This window comes from Meriones unguiculatus, chromosome 3 (assembly GCF_030254825.1).
Source record: "Meriones unguiculatus strain TT.TT164.6M chromosome 3, Bangor_MerUng_6.1, whole genome shotgun sequence".
Taxonomy (NCBI): Eukaryota; Metazoa; Chordata; class Mammalia; order Rodentia; family Muridae; genus Meriones; species Meriones unguiculatus.
In genome coordinates this window covers 32,868,646-32,889,106 of record NC_083351.1, presented here as the reverse complement: position 1 = coordinate 32,889,106, position 20,461 = coordinate 32,868,646, and the positions used below count along the sequence as shown (strand labels likewise).

The window sequence follows — 20,461 nt, the reverse complement described above, 5'->3', positions numbered from 1 at the left end:
GCTACGCAGAGAAACCCTTTCTTAAAAATAAAAACACCAACACCTAAGACTCAGTGATCATTGCAGAAGAGAGGATCGGAACAGTACAGGTCAGTTTGCTATTAGACTGTCTTCTAAGGAATGTCAGAAGATACACCATAAAGTCTTAACCAACATGGCTGCCTAAACATGAGCTGAACATGTTTAGGACAGCAGCAATAAACATGCTAACATGGATGCAGGGAACTCACAAGGCACCTGAGGAATGCTGAGAGTGAAGTGGTCTTCTCCAGGAAAGAGCACATCAGTTGTTTATGTAGTACCAGATGGTCAGCCCTGAAAATATACATTCAAGTAACGCATAGATCGAATAGGTTGTACTAACGGACTTAGGAATATATATATACATATATGTATGTAACAATAATTAATGAAAAAAGAATCCATAAATATTTTAATAGGAAGATATATTTAAAAGCACATGAATTTCATCACAAAATTGAAAATGCAATGTAAATGTTGAAAAACATTTTCCCATATTTACCCCCTCTCATTTTCAGTCTGATTGGAGAATTCTTTTTTTTTTTTTTAATTTATTACAATTTATTTACTTTGTACCTGCTGTAGCTCCCTCCCTTGTCTCCTCCCAGTCCCACCCTCCCTCCCTCTTCTCCCTCTATGCCCCTTCCCAAGTCCACTGATAGGTCCTCCTCCCCCTCCATCTGACCCTAGCCTATTAGGTCTCACTAGGGCTGGCTGCATCATCTTTCTCTGTGTCCTGGCAAAGCTGTACCCCAACCCCAGGGGGAAGTGATCAAGGAGCCGACCACTGAGTTCATATCAGAGACAGCCCCTGCCCCCCTTACTAGGGAACCCACTTGGGAACTGAGCAGCCTATGGGCTTCCTCTGAGCAGAGTGTTTAGGTCCTCTCCATGCATGGTCCTTGGTTGGAGTATTAGTCATTGCAGGGCCCTCTGGGCCCAGGTTTTTTGAGAAGTCATGAATTTAAAGAGATCAAGGAGTATATGCCATGTGCAAGAATTTAAAGGGAGACAGGAGAAGAAATGATGTAACTATAACCTCAAAAAATAAAAGAAATAATAAAAATAACCAGTAAACCAACTTAACAAATACAACCAAAAAAAAAAAAATTGGACAGGAGGCAGAGGCAGGCAGAGCTGAGTTCAAGGCCAGCCTGATCTACATAGTGAGCTTCAGGAAAGCCAGAAGTACACAGTGATACCCTGTCTCAAACAAACAAACAGACCTGGAGAATATTTAGAAAATGATACTTGAGGACAAAAAAACTTTTTGAAGTCCCTAAATTCATCCTAAATAATAGTATGCTGTGGTTTGGCTTAGAATTGGCCCTGATAAGTGTTAACAATTTTGAAGATAGAGAGGTCATGTTAAAAACTAGTTTAGGGGAGTAGGGCATGGGAGGTAGAAGCAGGAAGATATCTATGAGTTCAAGGCTAGTCTGGTCTACATAGTGAGGTCCCAGCCAGCCAGAGCTGCATAGTGAGACCTTGTCAAAAAAGAAAAAAATATTTGGGGTCAGGTGTGTTAATGTGGTTTTTTTGTTTTAGTTTTTTTGGGTTTTATTTTGTTTTGCTTTTCAAGACAGGGTTTCTCTGTGTAGCCTTGGCTGTCCTGGACTCAGTTTATAGACCAAGCTGGCCTTTCATAGTGATCCACCTGCCTCTGCCTTCTTGAGTGCTGAGATTACAGGAGTTCACCACAGCGCCCAGCTTTGTTTTAGGTCTCTGAAGACAAGGTTTCTCAGTGTATGCCTGGCTTTCCTGGAACTCACTTTGTAGACTAGGGTGGCCTCAAGCACAGAGATCTGCCTCCTGTGTGTTGGGGTTAAAGGCATGGGCCGCCACCACCTGTCTATTAGTGTATAGCTTCAATCCCAGCACTCTGGAGGCAGGTGTGGACAGAGCTCTGTGAGTTCCAGAATAACCAGGGTTACGTGGTGAAACTGTTCAAAGAATTAAAAAAAATAATAAAAGTTTTGGGAAAAAATCATATTTCTCATATAATTTACTAATTGTTTCTATGTTTGTTTGTAATGAATGAATCTTAACTTTACTCATAATTACTTTATGAATTTTCATGTCAACTTTGACACATTACCTCTCTGGTCCATGTGGACTCCTCTGTAATATGAAATAGTTGGATTAGGTGGTTTGTAAATTAATTGTCATAAATAAGATTCCTTTGTCTCAGAAATGGTTATTTTTTTTGTTATGTTTTAGGTGGGTGGGTTGGAGGTGAGATTGGCAACACCATCGAACGATACGATCCTGATGAAAATAAATGGGAAGTTGTTGGCAACATGGGAGTGTCTCGGTACTACTTTGGGTGCTGTGAAATGCAAGGTAATGCTTTTATAAGATTTTCTTTTCTGTTTGGTTATCAGCAATACAGTATTTGTTATTTGCTATATATGTACGTATTGTGCTTAGAATTGACCTTGATTAGTATAACAATTTGAAGATACAGAAGTTATGTTAAAAAGTAGTTTTGGAGCTGGGCACAATGATGCATGCTTGTAATCTCAGCACTTGGGAGGGGAGGCAGAGGCAAGCAGATGTCTGTGAGTTCAAGGCTAGTCTGGTCTACAAGATGAGTCCAGGACAGTCAAGGCTGCACAAAGAAACTCAATCTCAAAAGAAACAAAAACTTAAAAAAAAAAGTAGTTTTGGGGTGCTGGGTATGGTGGTGCATACCTTTAATCCCAGCACTCAGGAGGCAGAGGCAGGCAGATCTTTGTGTTTATGTATGTGTGTATGTATAAAAATCTGTTTATAAAACAGTTTGAAATGTAGACAAGATGGCCCAATAAGTAAAGGAACTTTTTTTTTTTTATATAGGGTTTCTCTGTGTAGACTTGGCTGTCCTATACTCGATTTGTCTTGGACAGGTTGGCCTTGAACTCACAGAGAAATGCCTGCCTCTGCCTCTCTTAGTGTTGGGATCAAAGGTTTATACCACCACATGTGGCTGGTAAAGGAACTGATAACCAAATCTGACTGAGTTTGATTTCTGGAACCCACAGGGTAGAAGAGAACCACCTCCTGCAAACTGTCCACTGACCTCCATTCATGTGCTATGGCATGCACACACAGGTACATGTGACAGAAAAAGGAAATAGGTATAAATTAAAAAAAAAAAACAACTATTTGAGGCCCTATTTTCACAATGTATTTTAGGTCTGTTGTTATAGGACTATTGTTAGTAGTATAGAAGTTCTGGCTTTTACCTCTTGTATTATTGGTATTTTGTTTCTGTATTGCCAGGATAATTTTTCTGTAATAAAGAAAACTAAGTTAAAACTTAATATAGGGGATGGATATGGTGGTGTACACCTTTAATCCCAGCACTTGGGAGGTTCAGGCTCCATTTTCCTGCCTGCCCGTTATGGTAAAATTGGCCCCCAACCTTGACTGGTGGATCGTGAGAGAGGAAGCAGGGGCAGGAATGGCCAGGCATGAAAGAGACCTCAGGTATCTGTTAGTGGTTTGAGAAACAGACTTCTCAGGAGACGGCTTCATTGAGACAGCTTGTTTAATTTAGGGAGAACAAAGGCTACTTAACCTTTGAAGGGTAAGTAGGGGCTTTTCAAGGTGAGTGTACATTATTGGCCAGAGCCAGGATGCTGAGATGCCAGGGCCAGGATGCTGGGATGCCTCCTATGAGGCATCCTTGCATGAGGAAGAATTCCAGGTGTTTTTGGAGATGACCTTATAAGGAAAGAGGAAGTTTAACCTGGCTACCAGGCTGTGTGACCTCCTTGAGAGGGAAGGTGGAGAATAGATCTATGTGAGCTGGGCATGCAGGCCCCAGGGCAGAGGGGCGAGCAGCCCTACTCCTTCCAATCTCAGGATGAGATTTCGGGGATTTGGACATGCCTCAACCCACTCTTATTCTGGACTGGCTCCTCTGCCCATCCACTCCATCCCGTGGCTCCCTGGCTGTGGCATCTCTGTAAGTTGGAAGCCAGCCTGGTCTACAAAAAGAAACCCTGTCTCAAAAAACCAACCAAACAGACAAAAAAAGAAACTTCAGCTAGGTACTAGAGTACTGAATTAGTAGGTAAATGTGCTTCCTGCCAGGCCTCTGAGTTTGATCATTTTTTTGTTGAAATTATAGCCATCAGTCAGTTTTGAGATTGGTTTTATGCTGTACTTTTACAGAACCACAGACGCACATACACATAAATAAAATGTTTTTTTTTATGGGAAAAAATTCGAATAGTCAGAAGTAGCTATTTAATAAAATAAGTATTTGATATGTTTTCTATTATGTCTTCTATTCTCCCATCAATACCTAAGTTATTTTTTCCACAAGTAGGGAGAGAGTACCAAAATAATTTTTTAAAGAAAGGGTCTTACTATGTAGCTCTAGCTATTGTTCTGGAACCCACTAAGTAGACCAGGCTGGTCTTGAACTCAGATCTGACTGCCTCTGTCTCCTTTGCTGTGATCAGAGGCATGTACCACCATGCCTCTGGTTGGTTTATATCTGTTCAATAGAAACTGAGCAGAAATCTTCCGTTTTTCAGGTTTAATTTATATAGTTGGAGGAATCAACAATGAGGGGCTAGAGCTTCATTCTTTCGAAGTTTATGATCCGCTTTCCAAGCGTTGGTCTCCACTTCCTCCCATGGGGACCAGAAGAGCGTATCTTGGAGTGGCAGCACTCAATGATAGCATCTATGCTATTGGAGGATGGAATGAGACACAAGATGTTCTTCATACTGTAGAAAAGTACTCCTTTGAAGAGGTAGGTTTGTTGACTTCAAATGTTTAGTGTCATATTTTCTTTTAATACCTGTTAAATCTGTAGTGATCAGTTTTACTCATTATTTTGAACATTTCTCAACCTTTTTTTTTTAAAATTTTCTGTTTGTTTACTTTATATCCCAAGGGTACCCCCTCCCACCTCCCAGTCCCCCTCTTCTCCTTCCTCTTTCCCCTCTCCCTTTTCTCCCAGAAAAGAGGAGCAGCCTTCCCCATCACATCAAGTCACATGAGGACTGAGCATATCCTCATCCCCTGAGAAAGTGATCTAAACAGGCAATATAGTCCATGTTAGAAGCATACCCATCTCTACTTGCCAGGTGACCCACAAGAAGACCAAGCTGGCCATCAGCCACGTATGTGCAGGGGGCCTAGGTCTAGACCATCACCTTTTCTCTCTCTTTCTCTCTCTCTCTCTTTTTAAAGAAACAACTTTAGGCATCACTATTGAATTTTTTCTATTTTTATTTTTTCTTGTGTATGTTGGATTTTTGCTTTTTTCTAGTTAATTAAATTAGAAACTGAGATGACAGACTATAAATCTTCATTTTCTTATCTTTTATAGCTATACACATTCTTTTAAATTTTGGTGTGGGGTAGAGGGATTGTTCAGTGGTTAAGAGAAATGGTTGCTTTTGCAGGGGTGACCCAGGTTCAGTTTCCAGCACCTGTGTGGTGACTTACAACTCTCTATAACTCCAGTTCTAGAATATCCAACATCCTCTTTTTGCTTCCTTGGGCAGCAGGCACACATGTGGTGTAAGACATACAAGGAGGCACAACAAACAATACACATAAAATAATTTAAAATTTTTGTTGGTTTGTATGTGCAAGTGATCGAAACACTGCTATATTACCAGTCCTGTAAATTATCTTTAGCTACCATTTTAACTGCATCCTACTTATTTGACAAGCTATTTTATTATGTTTTCATTTTTTAAACTTTATTGTTCTTTGTGTGTGTACATGTTGAGGCGACGTGAGTTTATGTGTACCACATGAATGCGGATGCCTTTGGAGATCAGAGAGCAATGGGTCCCCTAGAAGTTAAGTTATAGACAGTTGTGGGGTATCAAATTTGGGGACTAGGAATGAAAACTGGGTCCTCTAATAGCGGTGAGAATTCTTAATCACTGAGCTATTTCTTGAGGACTTGTATTTTAATTAATATTTACCTTAAAATATTTTCTAATTTCTCTAGTAATTTTTATTTGGACCTGTGGATTGTTATAATTATCTTACTAGTTTGGGAGTAATAACTAAGTAGTAAATTGCACACTTAGCCACTGTGAGTCTGTGGGTCCAATCCACAGCAATAACATGAAAATATATAAATATATATATTATTTACCAACATGTAAAGATTTTTAGGTATCTTTTTGTTTTTTGTTTTGTTTTATTTTTCAAGACAAGGTTTCTCTGTGTAACCAGGGCTTTCCTGGAACTCACTATGTAGACCAGGCTGGTCTTGAACTCAGATTGCTTCTTCCTCCTGGTATTAAAAGCATATATTACCACTGCCTGGGGCTTTTCTAGGTATCTTTTAATTACTAATTTCTATTTCTTTTAAAATTTTCATTTAATTTTACTTATTTATTTATTGTGTGTCTATATGTGTGTTTGTCTGTGAGTGTGTGTAGTTTCCACATCATGTATGTGACGATCAGAGGACCATTTATAGGAGTTGGTTCTCTCTTTCCATTATGTGGGTCCTAGGGATTGGATTCTAATTGTTGGCCTTGGTGGTACATACCTATACCTGCTGAGCTATCTGGGCAGTTTGAATTATATTTTGTATTTTATAATTTTTAAGTATTAATATTATTGTGTGTATGTACCCGTTCCTCTGTTTTTTAAAACAAGGTCTTGAACATGTGGTGGTGTCACTATCTTTAATCCCACAACTTGGGAGGCAGAGGCAGGTGGATATCTGAGTTTGAGGCCAATCTCAGTTCCAAGACAGCCAGAGCTCCAAAAAGAAACCCTGTCTTGAAAAAACAAATAAATAAGGAAAGAAATAAAATAATGGTTTGTTTATATTTATGTGTGTATGTCTGTGTGCCTTCTGTGTGTTCAGATATCCGAAGAGGTCAGATGTGGATAAAAGTCCCTAGGAGTTGTGGGTATAGGTGGTTGTGAGTCACCAGATATGGGTCCTGGGATTTGAACTCAGGTCCTTTGGAAGTAGCAAGTGCTCTTAACTAATGACCCATCTTTCCAGCCTCTTTTCTTTCCCTGCATTTATATATTTTAATTTATTCTTATTATTATTACTATTTTTTGAAACAGTCTCATCATGTTTCATTGGCTGTCTGGAAACTTACTGTGTGGACCAGGCTGATCTTCAACTCCCTGGAATCTCCCTGCCTCTTCATCCCAAGTACTGGGCTTAAAGGAATGTACCACCACAAGTGGATTCCTCTTTTTTTTAAGAAATAATTTCTGGGGCCGAGGAGATAGATCATCAGTTTAGAGCAGTTACTGCTCTTCCAGAGGGCCTGAAATCTGTTTCCAGCACCCATATCAGGCAGCTAATAACAATCTATAACTCCTAATTCCAACACCCTCTGAACTCCATTAGCACTTACATACATGTAGTACACATAAACTCATGCATGTAAAAGCATAATCAGCTCATGTGACTGTAACATTCTTCTCTCTCTCTCTCTCGCTGGTTTCATAACTGGTCTGCAGCTCTCTTTGGCAGGTAATCCTACAACTCTGGCATCATCATCTTGGGATCCAAAGAAATTCAGGCTGCACCTTTACAGCTTCATGCAGTGGCCTCTCTGGTCCTCCAGACAGGGACAACCCTGACACACACCTGGCCTCAGCGGCTAAAGCCACAGATACTGCAAAACCCTTTTCTTGTATCCTTGACTCTAAAGCTAGAATCACATGGCTAAAGCTGCCAAGTTTTCCTGCTTGATGGGGCTGGAATTTGCTCCTGTTGTTTAGTTACATTTGCATCAGCTTTCAGTTGGTGATGGTTTCCTTCACTGCTTAAGCTTTTCTTTAATTCCTTTTCACAAGTTAGAAGCTTAGCTTGGTGGGATCTTGCCACTCCCTGTACTTCATGTAACACCAGGCCTAAAAACAAAACAAAACAAAACAACTTTGTATCTCTCTGAGCACTGCACTTAGCTTCATTTCAGTTCTTGGTGCTCCTTTTTCCTTCTCAAACTATATTTAAAAAAAAAAAAAAAAAAGATTCCAGGCTGGATATACGGCTCAGAGGTTAAGAGCACTGGCTGCTTTTCCAGAGGACCTGAGTTCAATTCCCAGCAACCACATGGTGGCTCACAACCATATATGGTGAGATCTGGTGCCCTCTTCTGGTGTGCAGGTGTACATACAGACAGAAGATTATATAAATAATAAATAAATCTTTTAAAAAAACATTTAAAAAAACCTTTTTTCCTTGCTCACTTGCTCCTTTTCATTGTAGATCTGCAGAAGAGTGACCGCTAGTAACCATGCAGCACAGCTGATCCTAGGCTGTCTTGAAACCTCTGCCAGCCAGGCTTTAGGACAGGGACAGAAAGCTGCTACATGCTCCACCAAAATATCACAAGAATGAGTTGGGCTTGGTGGCACATCCCTATAATCGCAGCACTCAGGGAAGCAGAGGCAGGCAGATTGCTGTGAGTTCAAGGCCAGCCTGGTCTACAAAGCAAGTCCAGGACAATCAAGGCTACATAGAGAAACCCTGTCTTGAAAATCCAAAAATAAGTAAATAACTGAAAAAATAAATATCACAAGAATGGGTTCTGGGCTACTTACTAATATATTCTTCCTCTCTGAAACATATTGGGGCAAGCCATCATAATTTATATTCCTACTAGTATGGCCATTAAGACCAGTTTAAAGTATCTAACTGGTTGTTTAGTCCAAAGTCCCAAATCTTCCAGCAAGCCTGCTCAGGCCCATCACATCAGTATCCCACTTCATGGTACTGTCTTAGTCGCTGTTCTGTTGCTGTAAAGAAACACCATGACCATGGCAACTCTTTTTTTTTTTAAAGATTTATTAATTTATTTTTATTTTTGTATTTGAATGCTGTTTTCATACACACCAGAATTGGAAATCTGATTCCATTACAGATGGTACAGTTGTGTACCACCATGTGGTTGCTGACAATTGAACTCAGGATCTCTGGAACACTATCGAATGTTCTTAACTGCTGAGCCATCTCTCTAGCCCCTCTTTAAAAAAAATGATAAAATAAATTATTTATTATGTATACAGTGGTCTGCCTGCATGCCAGAAGAGGGCGCCATATCTCACTCTAGATGAAATTCCCATGTGGTTGCTGGGAATTGAACTAAGGACCTCTGAAAGAGCAGCTAGTGCTCTCAATCTCTGAGCCATCTCTCCAGCCCCACCATGGCAGCTGTTATGAAAGAAATTATTTAATTGAGTGCTTGCTTACAGTTTCAGAGGTTAAGTCCATTATCATCATGGTGGAGAGCATGATGATGGACAGGTGCAAGAGCAGTAGCTGAGAGCTATATCCTGATCTGTAGGCAGAAAGAAAGAGCTTAGGGCTGACATGGGCTTTTGAAACCTCAAAGTCCACCCCAAGTGACACACTTCCTCCAACAAGTCCACACCTCCTAATCTTTCTAACGCTTTCAAATAGTACCACTCCCTGGTGACCAAGCACTCAAATATATCAGCCATTCTTATTCAAACCACCACAAGTACTGAGTCCTTTTAACTGCTAAGCCATCTCTCCAACCACCTAAATTAAACTTTTGAAGGAGTTTTAAGCCAGGCATGGTGGCACATGCCTTTAATCCCAGCATCAGGGAGGCAGAAGCAATCAAAGAGCTGTGATTTCCAGGTCAGCCCAGTCTACAAAGCAAGTTCAGTCAAGGCCACATAGAGAAATCCTGTCTTGAAAAACAAAACAAAACAAAAAGTCTTTTAGTATAAAAGTCCCCACCCTGAACTTAGTGATCTTTTAGTTTTGGATGTATAACTTGCATTTCCCAGACTTAAGTTCTTAAAATGCTAGCTTATATGACTACTAAGCATTCCTTTAAACCAGCTTTTAAATTTTTATTTTACTTCTAGGGATGTTTTGCCTGCATGAATGCATCACATGTATACATTGCCTGCAGAGTCTAGAAGAAGGTGTTAGATTTTCTGGAACTAGAGTTAGACAGTTGTTAGCCACCATGTAGGTGCTGGGAACTGAACCTCGGTCCTCTGCAAGATCAGTCAGCGCTTTTAACCCTTTCTCCAGTCCCTCTATATGATTTCTAGATCATTACCTGATCATGGTTTATAGTCAGGTATGTTTAACTTATTTCTTTTTAGACTCACTATTTTGTCTTTTTATTTGTTTGTTTTGCTTTTCAAGACAGGGTTTCTCTGTATAATAGCCCTGGCTATCCTGGACTTGCTTTGTAGACCAGACTGGCCTCCAACTCACAGAGCTGTGGCTGCCTCCACCTCCTGAGTGCTGGGACTAACAGCTTGCACCATGCACCACTGTGCCCAGCCACTGTTTTGTCATATCTACCCAAAAGTTTAAAATGTTGTATATATTTATATAATTGGATCTTTTGAATTTAAACATGTAAAGTTTAGAGTATATGATTTCTCAGAGATTTTATTATCATTTTATGACACTATTAATATTAATTCTTTTCTCACTTTACTAGGAAAAGTGGGTTGAAGTTGCTTCAATGAAAGTGCCTAGAGCAGGCATGTCCGTTGCGACAGTCAATGGTCTTCTGTATGTTTCCGGAGGCCGATCTTTTAGCCATGATTTCTTGGCACCAGGTACCTTGGACTCAGTTGAAGTTTACAACCCTCATTCTGATACATGGACAGAAATTGGTAATATGATCACTAGTCGTTGTGACGCGGGTATTGCTGTACTATGACAGAGAAAGCATAAAAGCACAAGAAACATTTTGAAAATGTAGGTTCTCATCTTTTGCAAATCAAACATATATTTGTGATGTGATCTGATTTTTTTTTAATATTCCATGTATTGAATAGATAGATGAATAAAGATTGATTTTTCTAAAAATTTGAATTAGAATGGACATGGAATATGTCTTACATTAATAAAGGACTCATACAAATTTGCAAGGCTTAGCAGCAATAGAGATGGTATTTATGCCTTACAGTTGTTCAGTATCAGTAGAATCTTAATTGAAAAATTGTTTGCTAGGAGCTTCTGGGAAACAGTTCCTTTGACTATTTCTTTAGTGCAATTCAAGTTGTAACATAATCTCCGTTAGACAGTTTAAAGATTTCTATAATTCACGATTTGGTCCAGAACATAGTTTCTGTAATGTCATTTAACCTACAGGGAAAAACCAGTGAAACTGTCCCTCAATGGCAGGAGTTTTCACTACTCCCAAATATTTTTTTGGCAGCAGGATATTAGGAAGGCCTTTTTTTTTTTGTTTTTGTTTTTGTTTTTGTTTTTGTTTTAAGCCAGGGTTTCTCTGTGTAGCCCTGGCTGTCCTGAACTCACCTTGTAGTGCACAGAGATCCGCCTGCCAAGTGTTGGGATTAAAGGCATATGCCACCACACCCAGCTAATAGCTAAATTTTGTTTTATTTTTAAATTACGAGGACTCTATCTGCATGTACACCTGCACACCAGAAGAGGGCAACAGATCCCTTTATAGATGGTGAACTACCATATGGTTGCTGAATTGAACTCGGGATCTGTGGAAGAGTAGCCAGTGCTCCTAACCACTGAGCCACATCTCCAGCCTTTTTATTTTTTCAGACAGGGTCTCTCCATGTAGCTCTAGCTGTTGTGGAACTTTCTACATAGAGATCTGTCTGCCCCTGCCTCCCAAGTGCTGGGATTAAAAGCCTGTGCCACTATGCCCAACAATATCTACCCATTGAAATAGGTACATTTATGCTTTTGATAGTCTAAGTGAATATTTCATTTTGATTCTGAGAATGCAAGTAAGGAATTAATAGGTTCTTGGTGAAAGTTCATTTTTTAAAAGTAGTTTTACTTATTTTTATTTATATGGATGTGTCTCTGCATGTGTACCATGTGTATACAGGCGCCTGGGGAGGCCAGAAGACTCTAGTATCCCCTGGAACTGGAGTTACAGGAGCTTATGAGCTGCCTGATATGGTTGTTGGGAACTGAACCATAGGTCCTTAGAAAGAGTGGCAAGTGCTCTTAACTTCTGCGCCACCTCTTTAGTGTCTCTGATGACAGTTATTTTTAAAAATATGTGTGTGAGTGCTTTATCTGTAGTTTTATCTGGGATCTGGAATTACAGATGTTTGAACTGCCATGTGGGTGCTGGGGTCCTCTGGAAGAACAGCCAGTGCTCCTGACCGCTGATCCATCTCTCCAGCTCCTTGATGACAGTTTTTTGTTTTTGTTTTGTTTTGTTTTTGTTGTTTCTTTGTTTTTGATTTGGTTTTGGTTTTGGTTTTTTGAGAGAGGGTTTCTCTGTGTAGCCCTGGCTTTCCTGAACTCAGTTTGTAGACCAGGCTGGCCTTGAATTCACAGAGACCCACCAGCCTCCACCTCCCAGAGTGCTGGGATTACAGGTGTGCACCACCGCTCCTGGCTTGATTGAAATAGTAGGGAGTGTATATGAGTCCCCAGGCATTATTACTTCACTGTTTCTTTATTATTTTCTATGCAGTAACTGGGATTCTTTGTTTAGTTTTAGGAAGAGTGACTTTTGTTAGATTATCAAACTTTGTTTAATTTACTTGTATTTGGGTAAGGCCTATGTAATAGCTTAATATAATGCTTCTGCCTGCCTATTGGAAAACGCCGAGTTGTAGTTACAACTTCTGTTTGTTTGGTGGTGGTGGTGGTGGTTTTGATTGTCTTTTTTTTTTTTTTTTTTTTTTTTTTTTTTGAGACAGTCTAAATATGTTGCCCAGGTTATCATTGAACTCTCAACAATCTTCCCACTTCAGCCTTCCAAGTGCTGGGATAACAGGCATGAGCCACCATATTTGGCCCTGTAGGTATAGTTTTGAGCATCCTTAATCTGAAATCTGAAGTTTTTGAATGCTGACATCCAATTAAAAAAAAAAAAAGTTTGAGATTTTGGATCATTTTAGATCTCCGATTTTCAGACTGGGGATGCTCAGCTGATAAATGCTACATACATATTTTAAAATCTGGTGATTCTGAAGTCCAAAACGCTTCTAGTCCCAAGCATTTCATATCTTTATCAGGGATTTCGCCTATACATGTGGAATTTTTCTTTTTAAAGATTTATTATGTATACAGTGTTCTGTCTGCATGTACACCTGCATGACAGAAGAGGGCACTAGATCTCATTCTAGGTGGTTGTGACCCACCATGTAGTTGCTGGGAATTGAACTCAGAAGCTATCTGGAAGAGCAGCCAGTGCTCTTAACCTCTGAGCCATCTCTCCAGCCCATGGAATTATTTTTATACGTGAAAATTGTGTAAGTTATAACTATCTTGGATCTAAAACTGCTTCTAAAAACTTGCTTTCCCTGATAATCATTCTTAAAAGTTGTTTTATGCGGAGCTCTTAAGTCTGATCACTGCTTTTATATCTGCTAGCCAGTTAGAACCACACTATTGAGGTTTGCATACTTTAGGTTTAACTGGCTGCCTCAAGGTTATGATTTCTCTCTTTTGTGTAAACTAAGGTCTTTCAGTGGATTGTTAGAAACATCAACACTTTAATTGTATAAAATCTTTGATCAGCATTAAACATTAGTCATACAGCCATCTGTAGTGAGATCTGGTGTGCAGGTACACATGCGGGCAGAATGCTATATATAATACATAAATAATAAATAAATAAATCTTTAAAAAAAAACAGAAGTTCCCTTAAAAGTTAACTAAATGCATATTACTTCTCAGGTGATAAACATTGTTTTTCCAAGAATGTACTAATAAAGTCCTATTTTCTTTTCTTTGAATTAATGTAGTTCATCAGTGTAATTGGATTACCAAACCATAATGGGAATAATCTTTTGTTTTTAATTTTTGTAATGTACACATTTAGTTATATAATCAGAACTTAATTAAAGCAGTTTCTCCAAAATCTTTGGGTTTCTGTATGCTTTTAAATATTCTGTCCGTTTTATGTGTGGTGTTAAATGTGTGTTATAACAAGACCTTCATTGTACTGTCAGCTCCCAGTGGAGTCATTGGCCACTGGGGTCCTTCCAAAGAAGGGAGCAGAAGCATCGAATTTGGGATGTGGTGGCCATCAACACAAACAGAAATGAGCTTCCAGGTTCAACTTCAGGGAGACAGCTCGATTTATTCAGGGTGAATGAGGGTTGTCTAGAACTTTGGGGAAGGGGTGGGCATGTCCAAGGTGGGCAAATGTTATTGGCTGAAGTGCAAATGAGATGCCTTATTTACATGGAGAGGAATTCTAGGAATCCCAGATGTTTGCTGGGTAAGTTCTTATCAGGAGAAAGGAAGTTGGACCTGTAATTTTCCAAAGTTCTACATGATATTCTTTGGGTAGAGGCATGGGGGTTCAGACTCCCCAGGCAGAGAGGAGGAAGCCTCTTTGAGAAAGGGAGTCCTCCATTTGGCACCAAGCTTAGGGCTCTCTGGTAATGGCAGACTGTGCCCTTAGCAGCAGGGTTTCCCAACAGACCCACATAGAATAGACCTGAATACTGTGTTAACCTTGAACCAGTTGTGTGTGGGGGTTAAGATGTGTACACCAGTAAGGTTTTTTTTTTTTTTATGTACTATGCCAAGAGTATTATGTAAATACGCTTTCCCAAAGTTGATGCAGAACTTGAGTCTTCAAAAATTCAAAGTGAGAGCCGGGTGTGGTGGCAAATGCTATAATCCCAGCGCTCGGAGGCAGAAGCAGGTGGATCTCTGTTATTTGAAGGCCAGCTTTGTCTACAAGGCTATATAGAGAAAACCCTGCCTTGAAAAAAAAAAATCAAATGTGTATGTATGTATGTATATAACTATATCTGACCAATAATAGCATCAGTAGCAACAATGGCTTTTCTTGGTTCTACAGTCATCTGAATAGATATGTTCCATTAAAAATCCCATCTGTTACTGTTGTGATACTTACATTTTTTATTAGCTTTTAAATCAACATCTGGAAAGAAAAGATTCTTTTAATGGGTAATATTAAAACTAGCTCTGAAAAGCAGTCACTATGCTGATAGTAGGAATTATTAGAAACATATTAATGTATGCATATATACATGTGTGTTGTAATATATTACATAACAGTTGTAAACTGGTATTTGACTACTTGTATCATCAAAGATAAAACATTCAAAGTGACGTAATTTCTTCTGATATAACTTAATTATCTTTGATCCTCCTGCCTTGACCTCCCAAGTGCTAGGATTGAACACTAGTGTTACCATTCCCAGTCTTTAGGGTACTGGGAACCAAACTGAGGGCTCTGTGCATGATAAGCAAGTATTCTATCCACCAACCTACATTCCCAGATTCCAAACTAGGTTTTCAAGTTAAAATTCAAAGTGTTAGGCTGGGGATGTATTGCTCAGTAGCAGTTCTTGTATAGAATGTATGAGGTGCTACGTTCAATCCTTAGTGCAGTGGGAGGAAGAAACAGAAATCAAAGCAATGTTTTTGCCATTTTTATTTATTTGAGACAGGTCCTCTCTATATAATACTGGCTTTTCTGAAACTTGCTAAGTAGATCAGGTGGATCCATAGCGTCCACCAGGCCTGGTCACATTTTGATATTTTATTTTTTATGTGTATGGGTATTCTGCCTTCATGTATGTCTGTGTACCACATATGTGCCTTGTGCCTAAGGAGGCCACATCCAAACCCTTGGAACTCTACTTATACTTGTTAGCGCAATGTGAGTGCTGGCAATTGAACATGGGTTCTCTCTCAGGGAAGGGACACTAAGCCATGTCTCTAGCCCTATAGCTATTCTTTTAAAAGCCTCTGTAAGCTAAGTGTGGTCAGAAAACACCAAACAAAAGCTAAGACAGATGACCAGCTTTTCTGGGAGTGGCTTTCCCCACGACACTGTTGCCCACCACCTTTCAAGCCACAGATCATTTCAGTTATGTCAAGTAAAATAAGCTTTGACAAGACAGGTATAGTGGCACAAACCTTTAATTCCTACACTTGGGAGGCAAAGACAAGCAGATTTCTATGTGTTCCAGGCTAGAGTGGCCCACAAAGTGATTTCCAGGACAGCTAGAGCTACACAGTGAGACCTATCTTTAAAAAAAAAAAAAAAAAAAAAAAAGGCTTAGACCTGCAATTTCCAGTGCTATGAAACTTGACAGAAATACCTTTATTTTCAAGGTTTTGTGGACTTCATAGTGAAGTAGGGTTCTTTTCATTATTACTTCATGATTGCTAGACTCTAATATTAGAGGATTTTTCATCTTGTCTTTTACTGTTCTCAAAATAATCAAAATACTAATGTTTAAGTAGATGATTATACAGTTCACAAAAAGGTGATTTAAGCTAACCGCATATGTCACAATAAGGAATTAGGAGATTTTTCAAGATGAATTACTTAGAAATAATTTTTATAATCCCAGCACTCTGTAGCCAGAGGCAGGCAGATCTCTGTAACTTTTTTTTCCCCAAGATGGGATTTCTGTGTGAAGCCTTGGCTGTTCTAGAGCTCTATTTGTAGACCAGGCTGGCTTCAAACTCTGAGATCCACCTGCTTTTGCCTCTTAAGTGTTGGGATAAAAGAATATACCTCCACCATCTGGCTAAAAATTAAGTTTTAGAAATGAAAAAAAAAAAAAAAAAAAACGAGGAATAAAGTCCTACTAGCGGGAGGAAAAAAAAAAAGCCAAACAAGGGGAACAAAAGTATATGCTAAAATGCAACTTCACAGGCTAGAGATAGAGGGCTCAGTGGTCAAGACCATATATTGCCATACATACCCATGTTTAGTTCCCAGCTCAGAACTGCCTGCAACTCTAGCTCCTGGGGATCCCACACCCTCTCCTGGCCTCCACACTGTACTCTCTGAACATATTCCCCAAAACATAACAACAAAAAAATTTTATCGTTAAAACATGCAGGTTTATAAGATTTACAGCTAACATGTAAATAATATCAAGAAAGTAGTTTTATATTTCTATTTCACCAAATCTCTTGGGCCCCTTTTCTGGATAAATATTTTTAAGTATTAAAGTGACTACAAATGAGATAAAAGCCACTAAAGTACTTATGATCCTTAAGGCTTTGAACCAGTTAGGATAATGTGGCAAGAGGAAAAGTTCATTGTGTAATGCTATCCCTAAACCTATTGTTACTGTGACTATGGCTTCACTGAGTCTCTCAGAAAATAGGATGGCTATCCATGAAAACAGAACAGGACCCATACTACTAGCTAAATTAATGTAGTCTGGTTTGGCTGGACTACTTTCTGGCAGAGCAAAGCCCCATCTGACCCCTCCTAAGAAAGCTAGGAAACTAGCTCCATACACCATCTGAGTAAAAGCTAGTATGGGGATATAAGACTTGGTTATTACCATGACGAGTGGTGGAGCAATAAAGGGGATTAACCCTCCCAGAGTTAGATATAAGGCTGGCTTCGGGCTATCAGGTAGGTAAGTGATGGTGCTTGGTTTCCTGGCGGGAAGGACTGCCTCCTTCTGCTTTTTAAAGTTGCATGGTGATACATGATAGCATTGTATCTTCTTCATACACACTTGAAATGATGTGGAAAGCCAAGTCCTCGGAGACAAAGGAAAAAGGTTCTGCTGAAGAGATGTCTTGGGAGAAAGAGTATCTATTCTGCTGGCTTTGAGTCTCACTGTAAAAGGGTACTTCAGCACCTATAAGGGAAAAAGAACCAGGGGACAAAGTTTAAAAATAAAAACATGGTGCACAGACATGCAAGCAAAACTGCATATATAGAAAATAATAATTTTGGGGTTGAAGAGATGGCTGAGTGATTAAGAGCATTGACTGTTCTTCCAGAGGACGCAGGTTTTTATTTCCCCCCACACACTGTGGCTTACATCTACCTGTAATTTAGTTCCAAGATCTTACACCCCGTCTGGCCTTTACACACACTGAATGCAGGCAGTGCACAGACACGAATGTGCCAACACACATAAAAGGAATTATTTTGAAATTAAAAAGAACAGCTATTTAAGAGTGATGGGAAGCCCTCCAAACATGTTGGGAATGCTTTCACGTTGGCCTTTACTCCTTTTGTCTCCAGTTAGAATGCTTTCTCTTCAGCTACTGACATGGCCATTCCTTCATTTCTAACCCTTCTATGTTATGCAATACTGTCTCCTATTTTATGGTAGGATTTATTATTTAAGTGTGTGTGAGTGCCCTCAGAAACCTTCAAGTCCTCTAAAGCTGGAGTAACAGTGGTTATAAGCTACCCAACATGGGTGCTGGGATCAACCTAAGGCCTCAGCAGTTACACGCTTTCAACAAGGCTGAGCTGTGTCTCCTGGTCCTCTCTACTCTTGATATTCCTTATTCTCTTGATGTATAGTTCTCCACAGCAGTTACTACTTGATACAGTAAATATTTTACTTCTTTATAATTTACCCATTGTTCTCCTTACCCACTTGAATACATGATCTATCTATGTATCTATCTGTCTCTCCCTCCCTCCCTCCCTGCTCCTGCTATAGGGAGACAGTTATTGACAAAGAGTGTTCAACTAACCTTTGAAGATGCTCCAGAAAATTTCTGGATGAAGTGAAGCATACTGGTCTCTACTTTTCACAAAGATGCAGTTCTGATTCATGTATTTTTACAGCTAAGTGAATGGCTGAATTTAAAGCAAAGGTGCTAATACAGAAAACAAAATATCAATTAATTGCCCTTTTATATATTTATTTTACAAAAGTAATAACTCATGAGACTCTCTTCGATGAAACACGATTTATTTTGAAAATATTCTTTCCCTGAAGAGTAACACATTAAGGAAATAAGATTTTTTTTTTTTCCTGGAAGAAAATAGTTTGGGCTGTTTGGTTTAACAAAAAGAGCAATGTGCAGAAACTGAACATCTGGATTTAGCAAACATATCTACCACATTTTTTTAGGCCAGTTTTCTCATCTTTAAAACTGACGGTCATACCTTTGGTTCCCATTAATTTTCTATCTTCTTTAGTTAGTCTACTTCGGGGCTTAGGAATTCTTACACTTACTAATAATAGCAGCCACAAATTTAGCCTTTTTGTGAACCAGGCGATGTAACTACATATTCTCTATACAGTCTCCATTTTTTGGAATTCCGTATCACGTGTTTTTTAATTTGGGAGTATTTAAACGAAAGTGACAGGCTGAACCCCAGAGACGGAAGGTGATTCGAATATTAAGGGATTAAAGCCCACGGTCAATCCGCCCAATCTATGTGAAAATGCTCAAATATTTTCATTTCGCCAACTTACCAGCTACACACTGGGAGCCTCAGCAGACATTTCAGAGAGCAGCGGGATGTAGGCGCAAGGGCCCTTCAGACGCCTGAGCTGACAGTCTGTCTCCACCTACCGCCCCTAATGACCCCCACCACCTCTTTCCCAAGTGTCCTTAAAAGCCCTGGTACATACTTGCCACCATCACGCGGCGGAAAAGTTGAATAAACACAACCACAATCACAGAAACAGCACTTCCGGCCATGGACTAACACAGCCCCCACTTCCTGAGGACTGAAAAATGAGTCCGGCTGGGAACTACGGTGGCAAGTTCCGAGTCTGCACTTTCTGGTTTTGTGCACTTTGCTCCCTCAGTTGTTTCTACCTGTGTCTGTTCGCGCACTCGAGTGCGCGTACCACCGAGGCCAGAGGCTTGGGTCGCCCGCAGTTTGGGCGCTGGGAGGTGAATTGGGATTCTGTGTAAGAGTTAGGCGCTTTTACCCACAGAGCCACCTGTGCAGCCCCGGAGGCTGGGCTAAAATATTAATCCTAATTCTGGTCGGCTTTAAGGTACTTTACCAATCTCTATTCCAGGACTCCTAACCATCAGAATATATCTGAAAAGTATAGGAAAGTAGAATACAATTTCTGAAACAATCCCAGTAATGGGAGTGGAATAAGCTAGGAGGCTTGTAGTTAGACCGATGTAATTTGGCCGAATTGGTCTGCGGAACTTTTCTTTTAAAGACAAGATCTCACTCTACTCTGCTGACCTGGAATGCTTAACTCTGCAGAACAACGAGGCTGAGTCGACTGAACACATCTTTCTCCGCATTTGAGTCCTTTATTACTACTGGGCGGGAGTGGAGGAGCGATTTTGTTTTTATTTCCATCTCTTTACTTTTACATAGAAATTACATTGAGGAATACAGGGCCCTAGGAGCAACATTTACAGTTCTGTGAATCAAGGTGTAGCGTTAAGGGCCTTGGAGGTCATCCAAGAAGTCCCATCATTCTTGAATTTATCCACTGTGCGAGTTAGTGTATAGGTCTCCCTATCCCCACGCCACCTCTCATCTGCCGACCAAAGGAGCAGGCACCAAGCAATTCGAGTGTCTTTGCGCGGAAAGCTGACGGCTAAGGGGAGAGCTCGTTTTCCAGTACAACTTCTAGGAGTTTCGGCTTTTAGTGGCGAGTAAGGCTAGCCGCCGACGCTTTCACTTTTACTCCCTTCTCTGGCGTGGTTGTACCGCCCCTTCCTGTCAGGCAATGCCCAATGGACTCCTTCTTGAAGCCTATTAGCAAAGACAGGTCCCGGCTTGAGATCCACCCTGCA

The 20,461-nt window shown here is 39.9% G+C and overlaps 2 protein-coding genes across 8 annotated transcripts in view; one reads left to right on the top strand and one right to left on the bottom strand.

Moving 5' to 3' along the window:
* Positions 1 to 13,835, top strand: part of Ipp (intracisternal A particle-promoted polypeptide) — a 33,951-nt gene extending 20,116 nt beyond the window's left edge. For 4 of the 6 annotated variants that reach the window (XM_021633425.2, XM_060379781.1, XM_060379784.1 and 1 more), the window contains 3 exons: positions 2,242 to 2,364; positions 4,551 to 4,771; positions 10,461 to 13,835. In XM_021633425.2, coding sequence (XP_021489100.1) covers positions 2,242 to 2,364; positions 4,551 to 4,771; positions 10,461 to 10,685 — 569 coding nt within the window. In that variant the 3' untranslated portion in view covers positions 10,686 to 13,835. Of the gene's footprint in view, positions 1 to 2,241; positions 2,365 to 4,550; positions 4,772 to 7,482; positions 9,838 to 9,867; positions 10,429 to 10,460 lie in introns of those variants that run through there. The other 2 variants (XM_060379786.1, XM_060379783.1) reach the window with 2 other exon arrangements.
* Positions 12,628 to 19,425, bottom strand: Tmem69 (transmembrane protein 69). 2 transcript variants are annotated; one of them, XM_021633379.2, is made up of 3 exons: positions 19,321 to 19,425; positions 18,431 to 18,556; positions 12,628 to 17,574 (listed from the first exon to the last, which is right to left on the bottom strand). In XM_021633379.2, exons 2-3 carry the CDS (start codon positions 18,470 to 18,472, stop codon positions 16,864 to 16,866), a joined length of 753 nt encoding a protein of 250 aa, XP_021489054.1. In that variant the 5' UTR covers positions 18,473 to 18,556; positions 19,321 to 19,425; the 3' UTR covers positions 12,628 to 16,863. The 2 variants fall into 2 exon arrangements, with proteins under 2 accessions (XP_021489054.1, XP_021489053.1); XM_021633378.2 differs by having other exon boundaries at positions 19,162 to 19,424.
* Between the last annotated feature and the right edge of the window lie 1,036 nt (positions 19,426 to 20,461).

Excerpts from the sequence above, each read along its gene's own strand:
- Tmem69 (XM_021633379.2), bottom strand. The coding sequence starts at position 18,472 with ATGCTTCACTTCATCCAGAAATTTTCTGGAGCATCTTCAAAG. Across the intron at positions 17,575-18,430 it reads TTTCTGGAGCATCTTCAAAG|GTGCTGAAGTACCCTTTTAC; the intron begins GTTAGTTGAACA and ends TTTCCCTTATAG.